A 9,000-nucleotide genomic window follows, 5' to 3' on the forward strand; every position below is an offset into this window, starting at 1 on the left:
GGCAGCAGGATTGATCTAGAGAAGAAAGCTCTCCACACACCTGGGGCTTATGCATTTCAGTGGTGGGTTTGGGTCTCCATCTAGCCCCATGGGCCGAGCCCCATCCTCTAGTGAGCTCTGAACTCAATCAGTGCACACTGAGGCCCCATCTGAACTCAATCAGTGCACTCTGTGTCCATGCTGAGGGCCATCAGAGGCCATGGGGGGACATTTTGCTGCTCCCTTCCCTGGGACGCAGCTCGCACAGCTCACTAAAGGGCAGTGGGTTTCATGGTGCTGCCCACAGACGTAGGGTTTTGTCCAATTTGGGCATCGAGAGCTGCTTTTTCTCTGTGGTTTTGAGTGTCACAGGCTGGGGGGGAGCAGGGGAGGAGTGTAGGGTTACAGCACGGAAATCCTTCCTGTCTGCAGGGATTCAAGCAGCCTCTCGCTGCTCCCAGCTGCTTCTCACTACTCTGGTCCCATCCTTGTCCCTACCCTTGTCCCTGCTCCTCAGTTCCTCTCACTGTCTCTAGCAACAAGTGAGTATTTGCCTCTTTTCTTTTTTTTCTTTTTTTTCTTTTTTTTTTTGCACTTTTCTGCCTTGACTTCTCAAACTCCTACTTATGGGAAGGGAGGGACGGCACTTGGGTGGATGTGCTTGGACTTGTGCTGCTCCAGCTCTCAACGCGTTAGCTCATGCGAAAAACATTTCCGTGGCTCTGCTCAGCTGCTTTCCTGCAGGAGGAGAGGCTGAGGAAGGGAGGGAAGTGAATGCTGCCTGTGGCCAAGGTCTGGAGGAGGGGGGAGCTGCTCCAGAGGGTATCAGTGGGGTCCGGATCCCCTGACCCTGCATCTCCCAGTGCCAGCGGAGAGCAGAGGGATGCAGGCACCTGAAGAGTCCAGGAAGGGTGGAGGAGGGAAGGGGGAGAGAATTCCTTGCCGTGGGATGAGAATTTTAGGGAAGAGGACCAAGCAATAGCCTGGTCCAGCAGCCATGAGCTGGGAAAGCGATCTCTCTCAGAGCTGTCTCCATGAGCACTTTGGTGGAGTTGGGTTTTGCACAGTGGAGTGGAAATGGTGCATGTAAATGCATGGACTGTGTAAGCTTGGCTGTGTGGTCCTAGCTGCTACCTCGGGGATGGACTTGCATCCCTCAAGGCTGGTGTCTTCTTCACCCACCACACACAGTTTGAGTCACAGTGGATGAGCATCAACACACTGCTTCCACTGGGGGTAGTGAGGGCAGGTCTTGCCGGCAGGTCCACCACATCAGTGGGTGCTGCATTGCATTGCAGCATGGAAGTCAGAGTACTTTTACACCAGCTGGGTGCCCATCCCAGGCAAATTCAAGAAAGAACTGAAGGAAAATAAACCTTCAGAGCTGGGTTACTGGGTTGCCTGCTGCAGTGTTGCCTGCAGGGTTGCCTGCTGCAGTGGTTGTACCATTGGAGACCTCATATCTGGCATTTCGTATGAAGAGGAGGGAAAACATATCAGGCGTGACTAAAGCAAGTGGTGGAGCAATCCCAGGCATGCTGCTAAGCAGCAGGTCCGGGTTAAACACTGCTCCTTTGGTGCGTGAAACCCTTGTTAATATTAACAAGGTTGTGTAACACAGCCTGCGGTTAGGGGATCGTTGGAGGATTGTAAAGTGTTCCAGGAACAGGGAAATACCTGGGTTAGGGGCATTGTGGTCACTGCTGTTGCTTGGTCACCTTTCCACATTTCCAGTAGTGCAGAAACTTGGTCTGGTTTAGCAGAGGTTAATTCATGCAACAGAGCCTCACCTGCAGGAGCCGTGTGCTGCTCCCCTGCAGATCTACACAATTTGCAGCTATGAGTCAGGGCTATATTTAGACCCATATATATATGTATACGTACGTACCTACTCAGGCATATCCACTTTGTCTGATGCAAGCAATCGAGTTGCTTGACACTGCAGGGCTGCTAATGGTATAAACATGGGACTAGCCTAAAACACAGGAATTCCAGAGTTTGGGTAAAGGGATTTACAAATTCATTCACATGACTTTACTTTAAAGAGTGGCAGTTATCTGAAAAGAAAACTTTCCCTTACCAAAAGCAGATGGTAAATAAACTGGAATCTCACTCCTTTTCTTTTTCTTTTCTTTTTCTTTTCTTTTTCTTTTCTTTTTCTTTTTCTTTTTCCTTTTTCTTTTCTTCTTCTTTTTTCTTCTACTTCTTTTTCTTTTTCTTTTCTTTTCTTTTTCTTTTCCTTTTCCTCTTTTCCTTTTTCTTTCCATTTTTCTTTCTTTTCTTTTTCCTTTTCTTTTCCCTTCCCCTTTTCCTCTTAATTCCCTTCCCTTCCCTTCCCTTCCCTTCCCTTCCCTTCCCTTCCCTTCCCTTCCCTTCCCTTCCCTTCCCTTCCGTTCCCTTCCCTTCTTTCAGAATTTGGCAAAAGCAGTAGATAGCAGCTGCAAATGGGGAGAAGGGAGAGGAAAACATGTTCTGTGTTTGCACCCAGGCAGGATTAGACACAACTGCCTCTCACCACAGTACCAGAGCTGGAGGAGCAGCGCGCTCAGTCTTAACGCACCCCTTCTTCCTTCCAGCCCTTTCCAGCCATGGCAATGCTGGCAGCACCCCCAGCACCCACCATCCCACCCAACACCTTCTGCTTCCAGCCCCGCCGTATTGCCGTGGATCGGCATCGCCTCAGCGCTGTGGATGTGGAGCGAGTGGCACGGGAGGGGGACGTGGCTGTGCTGCAGGAGCACATCTCCAACATCACCTTCTGTAACATGCGTGAGGAGAGGTGTCCCTACTGTGGGCAACCAGCTGACCCCGTGCTGCTGACGGTGCTGAGGTTGGCCCAGCTGAGCATTGAATACCTGCTGCACTGCCAGCAGCGCCTGGCCGACAGCCTGGCTGTGCATGCCCAGAACCTACAGGATGCCCGTGCACAGCTGGCCCATGCCCAGGGCCTGGCATCAGAGCAGGCAGCGAGGCTTCGGCATGAGAAGGAAGAGAGCAGGAGGTGGAAGAAGCTGGTGGCCACCCAGCTCCTCCTGCAAGCCAGACCCAGTGGCTACTGCAAGGTGCGTGGAGGAGGGGTTGAGAGGTCTGGCTTGGGAGATCCCAAAGATTCATGTGCCCTGGGAGATGCCTGTGCCAGGGTGACTTGGGAGATCTTATGGCCCAGGGACAGACTTCTGGAGGCTGTTGGTTTTGGTGCCCATTTAGGTTTTTATCCTCCCACTGAGGTTTTTGCACCTTTTCAGCAGAAACCTGCTGGCCCTGCCTCCTTGTCCACTTCAGTGCCTAATGAACCTGATCATTTGCTCCCAGAGAGTGAAATCCACCCAAAAACAGCCTGCGAGAACCTGAGACTGGAGCAGAGCCTGCTACAGGCAGCACTGCACTGCTACTCTGTTTCCTGGTCTTTGGGAAAGCTATGGCTTGTGCCTCATCCTATACTCTAACCCTAACCCTGACCCCGACCCCTAAGGTCTTCCCCTTTAGCTTCTGCCAGAAGACACCCTGACACCCGTGTACCTCCAGCACAACAGCTGCCTCTCTTGAGGTCTCCCCTCCTGCAGCCCCACACCCCACAGTGACTTTGCTTGGTGCTTTTGCAGGGTGCTGCTGGAGCAAGCAGATCTCACCCTCGCTCACAGTGGCTCTGCTCCCCGGGCTTTGCAGAGACCAAGAAGGTGGAGCGGATGGAGGAGGAGGTTGAGGAGCTGAAGGCAAAACTGCGTGAGATGCAGCAGCAGCTGGCAGCAGGGAGGGAGGCAGAGAAGCTGTGCAGGGAGCAGGTATGGCAGGAAGGAGGGAAGAGATGTGATGAGACACAGCACAGGTGAAAAAAGGCACAGAAGAATGTTTTATGGTGAGATCTGTGCTGACTTCTTCAGAATATTTGCCCCCCAAACTTCCCACCACTGCCTATGGGCAGTGTTCTAACCCTCACCCAACCTGGGCACTGCTGCTCCTTACATCTCCTGCTCCCATTTTCCACTTCCTTTAGGAAGAGAAGAGAGCTCACCAGCGGGAAATGGAGGGCAGGAGAGACTTCGAAAAGTGGAAAGAGGAGGAGAGGATGAAGCTGCACGTGGAGATGGATGGCCTGAGGCAGCGCTTCCTCACTGAGCTGCAGGATGCTGCCAGCAGGAGCAGTGCTATGGAAGGGGTGAGCTGGGGGACAGTGAGGGGACATGGCTTGCTGCCCCACCAGGTCCAAGTGGCCCTATTGGTTCACAGCCCAAAGGGCCCCATGTTGTCCTGGGGCATGCATGCATTTTGGAGTCAGAGGCAGCAGCTGGCCAAGGTGAGCCTGGGAGGAAGGCAGAGTTTCCTGAGACACACTGGGACAAACAGTTCATTCCCTCCACACTACAGAAGCTGCAGGAGCTACAGGCCAGAACAGGAGTGGTGTCTAGCCTGGGGACCCTGCAGGATGATGACTCTGAGCTGGAAAGGACAGCAGTACGGGTGAGCCCATGTCCTTACCCATCCCATCCATCACCTCTGTGTGCACCTGCTCTGGGCATGTCTGGTGTCAGCTTGGTTTTGGGTAGCAGTAAGTCCAGAAATTGGACCAGGAAGGTGCCAGGGCGTGCCATGGTCCTGAGTCATGCATCCTAACTGGAGCACTGTGGCAGCTCACTGCATGGAAAAGCATTTAAAGCACCAAATAAACATTTTGCCATGTATCAGCTGCCTTCTTGCCCTCTAAAAGAAAAGGCTTTGATATGGCAACAACTCTGAGCGTTGGGTGGGTTGGGAAAGGCACCGCTTTTACAATGGCAGACATCCTTCAGGACCAAGGGAAAGCTGGATTTCTCCAAGCAAAAGGGCAATCAGGTGCCCATGCCTGTAAGAAGTGCCCACTGACCCTTCAGTACCCCTCAGTGCCACATCTCCATGGTTCTGGAACACCTCCAGGGATGGTGACTCCCCACGTCCTTGGGCTGCCCATACCAATGCCTTGACACATGACTCAGAAAAGGCCTGGGCATTTCCCTTGTGATCTCTCTTCTTCTTTACAGACCAAGCTGCTGTCTGCAAATAAGCCCAAAGGTAATGACTGCTTTCTAAAAGTGAATCAATCTGAGTCTGAATAAATTTTTCATGGCCAGCAGCTGTTCAGAGCATGCCTACGTCTCAGTCTCCCGTTACAAGATTGTGCTGTGGGACCTCCTTGGGGAGCTGGCTCTGTGTCCTCTCGCATGAAGCCATGGGTGGGCACCTCGCAGCCCCCTGACTGCCAGCAGCAGCACTGGGCACAGCAGAAAATCACCTGCTTCTTGAGCTGGTTTTGCACTGTAGCCATGCCCCGAAGGAATGAGATTTCAATCAAGAGCGCGCAGCAATGACCTTGCCTCCTCAAAAACGATACCAGCAGTTATTTGCATGAAAATAAGGAGCTGAGACATGCTGTGGTTTCTTCTTTGCAGCCCTGGTTTTCTATAATCAGGTTCTAGGGAGAAAGACTGGAGACTTCTCAGCTCCCACCGCTCCTCAGAAAACAAAAAGAAAGGCCTTGAAACAAGGATGGCTGTTAGCAGATACCCATGGAGTGCATCATCCATCCTCCCAGGGGATGGCTCTGACAATCCAGCTGGTGGCTTCAGAGGGTGACAGTGCTGCTTCTGAGCACCGCAGGGTTTCCCTCAAGGATGCTCTCCAAGGCACTGGACTTGGGCCATCCCTAGATCCCTATAGGGACAGATGTGTCTGTGCTTTCCATTTAGCAAAACGAGGTGGTGATAGAGCTCACTTCTGCACTGGAGCTTCACCTCCCCTGGCCCTCAAATGCTGTTTTCATTCCTGCAGTGACCCAGCAGGTGACCAGAGCAGTGGTTTCTGAAGAGTCTTCAGAAGGAGGTGGGTAATGGAGGTGTAACCACTTCTATATAGGGAACACTGGGATGAAAGTGGGATTTGGCTTCGTGTGTTGTGCAGTGAGGGGTGCTGGGCAAACTGGTGGGGATGGGGGTGAAGGGGACGATGTTGATGGTCACCTCCATGCCAAGTATGACAGCACCGTGACTAGCCCTGGGTTGGATGCTTCACCCCAGAAAGATGACTCAGGCAGCTGCTCGCTGTGGGTGGGATTTTGAAAGAGTTGTGTCTGGGAAATGGAAGTTAGAGGAGGAAGGTGTCCTTGATAGAGGGATGCGGTCTGCTGAGAGCACCCAGAATCCTGCTCTTGGGTGGCTTGGGCTATGGGACTGGTGGGACCCATGTCCTCAGAAGGGACAAGGGCTCAGCCACCTCCCTGAGGCACAACCCATGCTCTGCTACACCCAGACACAGCGGATGATGCTCAGAGTGGGAAGAGGCGACTGCTGGAAGCCCTATGGAGGAAACCAAACCTCCTGAAGAAGTTTCGACACATCCTGGAGGAAGCACTGGAGGAAAAGCTGGAGAGCATGGGGGTCAGCAGGGTGAGTCTGTGCTTTCACTGCCAGCATTTGCAGCATCAGCCCAGGGGGATACAAAGACTGCCCTGAATCTTTTTTGGAGCAATCAAAACTAGCAGTGAAGCAACCCCTGCCTGGAGCACTCACACCCTGAGAGGCAAATGGGAGGGTGGAGGCAGAACCAGCTGGTAGCACAGGGAATAAACTGCTGTGCTCACACTTCTGAGACTGGTTATTAATAAATACCCAGCAAGCCTTTATCACAAGGAGCCTTTCATATGCTAAACCATCCAGGGCTCCCTCTCTTCAGGGAAGGAGGGTGTGTGAGGGCATGGCAGCCTCCGTCACAGGGACTTCAAGGGGACTTTCACTGACCAAGTCCTTTTCATGCTGAGCGTATTAAACAGTACCTCCTACACCTTGCTGAGCTGCAATGCAATACCACCACCTAGCACCTAGCAGAGCTGCTGCAAGGGCAAAAGATAGCTAAAGACTGATGGATGGATTGCAGGTGGGATAACAGTGTTACACTGGGGAAACAGTGGGGTGTGGGTAGGGCTTGTGTGGGGTTCACAGGTTGCTTGTGAGATGCAGACAGTGCAGGTGAGGACTCACATTGTTGGGCCTCTCAACCACCCTGTGTTTTAGGTTGCAAAGGGGATCTCCACCCAGACCTACCAACACCTCCAGGCTGTGCTCAGGCTTCAGCAGCAGCAGAAGGCTAAGAACAGTCCTGGTCTCTTCCACCTAAGGGATGAGCTGATCCAAGTGGTGATGAGAAGAGTCAGGCAACTCAAAAAGCCCAGAATTCCTTTGCCTCGACAGCTCTCCATAATTCCAGGTGAGATAACCTGTCCTCTCTCAATGCCAGCCGTGGGCACCGCTGGCCACTGATGGCCATGGGATGCTGTTCCCTTATCCAGTGGGGCTACCCCTAGGCAGCTGGCCATTGCGTCCCTTCCAATTGAGCTGTGCCACCTCCAAGTCTTAATTTAACCTACCGTGTTCTGTGCAGGGACGGCTGTGTCCATGAAAGGAAGGCCCTTAGAGAGACGTCTGGATGCGAACACACAGAGACCAGCCAGTGGGATGAAATCCCATCCCTGAGCTCAACATGCTCCAGAGCCAGCCAGCCCACCACTAAGCTCCAGGTGTGTCACGTGAATGGCCATAGGGTTGTTCTTGGACATAATTTCCATACAGCTTCTTCGTACCCATTAGAAGTATCACAAAGTAGTCCATGTGCAAGGAGATTCAGAATTACAGCAATGGAAACTTGTTCTTATTACAATGAGGATGAAGTTCTGGGCCTTCACCAGACAAAGTGAAAAAAGGAGCATGAGATTTGCAAGCCATGGAAAAAGAGAAAAGATCCTGATGCTGCTGGGGTTTGCCATCGTTGCAAACATGAGTTAAGCATCCAACCCTGCTGCTCCCCTTCACCCTCCCTGTGCCCATCACACAGGTGCCTGAAGTGACCCGGAGGCCTTCCTGGAGGACCTGGCCACAAGTCCCAGTGGCTGGTGACACACAAGGGACCAACACCTTGGTTACCATTCAGCCAAGCACCGTGCAAAGGGACACTTGGTGCTAATGAGGAAAAGGGAGTCCTCTGCTAGCAGCCACTGGATGGTGCCACAAGACCAGGAACGAGCTGCAACAGCATCCTACAGTTGCAGGAGCCTTCAGAGCCCCACCTGCAGTCCCTCCTCCCCTTCTTGAATCAGTGGGAACCACGACCCAATGGATGACAATCTGCACATACACAACACCGAGCAAGGCTGGCTCTGTTTGTAATGCCCATCGGGAGAAATGAAGCCAGTTTTCCAAACTGTATACTTTTCTAGCATTCTTGCTTCTCCATTTTTTTGGAAAAAAACACACCTTCTCAGCTGCTCCTCTGTTTTCAGCACATTCCACCTTCAGCTCAAACATATATAATTTCCTATTACTAGCTGCAAACATTTGCAAGCCCATTTACGTGGCAGGGATAAGGAAGCCCAGACAGGTTGGGCAGAATAGGGTGAATTCCTTTAAGTTGATCAAATGGCAAAAGTGCTTTCCAGATAACAGTCTGCACCAACACATGTCCCCAGGGATGTATGCACTCAGCTGCGTGCCTATGCACTCCCATATAGTCTGTCTGTGGCTGCATACCTTAAGAGGGAAACGTTCCCATTTTAATCCTTCAAGTTGAAATAAGAGCAGTACCTGGTCTGTATTATTTGTTACAATGCTACTGCCAGATGTGTTATTTCATGGGTCACTTAACATATGATTTTCTTTTGGGTGAACGTAACCCGTAGTGAGCGCTGCTTTTAATGAATTAAATCAAGATGGGATGTTTTCACCTCATTCAGAGAAATGGGATTGGTGTGTCAGAGGAAGAAATCAGCCTTTTTTTGCTGTGAAATAGCTGCAGGTCAGGTGAACCTTTGCTCCCAAAAGGGTTGGTAGGAAAACTGGCCCATGAACCCATGGGCTGTGCTAATGTCATTCAAAACTGATGGGAAAAGTTACTTTCTGCCCCATAGAGCAAGCAGCAGGAAGAGGATCGCAAGCCAAGGTCCTGCCCAGCACCTCCCTCCGCCAGGAAAGAAAAGAAATAAAAACAAAACAAAAAAAGAAA

The 9,000-nt window shown here is 51.7% G+C and overlaps 1 protein-coding gene across 3 annotated transcripts; it reads left to right on the forward strand.

The window, feature by feature from the left end:
• Nucleotides 1-403: 403 nt before the first annotated feature.
• On the forward strand, nt 404-8,726 carry DZIP1L (DAZ interacting zinc finger protein 1 like). Of its 3 annotated transcripts, XM_015277142.4 has the most exons (11): nt 404-521; nt 2,556-3,041; nt 3,582-3,761; nt 3,974-4,135; nt 4,345-4,437; nt 4,995-5,025; nt 5,782-5,832; nt 6,259-6,395; nt 7,020-7,212; nt 7,387-7,522; nt 7,837-8,726. In XM_015277142.4, the coding sequence occupies exons 2-10, from the start codon at nt 2,568-2,570 to the stop codon at nt 7,476-7,478; spliced, it is 1,413 nt and encodes a 470-aa protein (XP_015132628.2). In that variant the 5' UTR covers nt 404-521; nt 2,556-2,567; the 3' UTR covers nt 7,479-7,522; nt 7,837-8,726. The 3 variants fall into 3 exon arrangements, with proteins under 3 accessions (XP_015132628.2, XP_422684.4, XP_004937044.2); XM_422684.8 differs by having other exon boundaries at nt 7,387-8,726; XM_004936987.5 differs by lacking the exon at nt 3,582-3,761 and having other exon boundaries at nt 7,387-8,726.
• Nucleotides 8,727-9,000: the final 274 nt, after the last annotated feature.

Source organism: Gallus gallus, chromosome 9, assembly GCF_016699485.2.
Source record: "Gallus gallus isolate bGalGal1 chromosome 9, bGalGal1.mat.broiler.GRCg7b, whole genome shotgun sequence".
NCBI lineage: Eukaryota > Metazoa > Chordata > Aves > Galliformes > Phasianidae > Gallus > Gallus gallus.

Coding starts and splice junctions, on each gene's coding strand:
- DZIP1L (XM_422684.8), top strand. CDS start 2,568: ATGGCAATGCTGGCAGCACCCCCAGCACCCACCATCCCACCCAACACC. Junction 4,136..4,344: donor GGAGCAGTGCTATGGAAGGG/GTGAGCTGGGGG, acceptor TCCACACTACAG/AAGCTGCAGGAGCTACAGGC. Junction 7,213..7,386: donor ACAGCTCTCCATAATTCCAG/GTGAGATAACCT, acceptor TGTTCTGTGCAG/GGACGGCTGTGTCCATGAAA.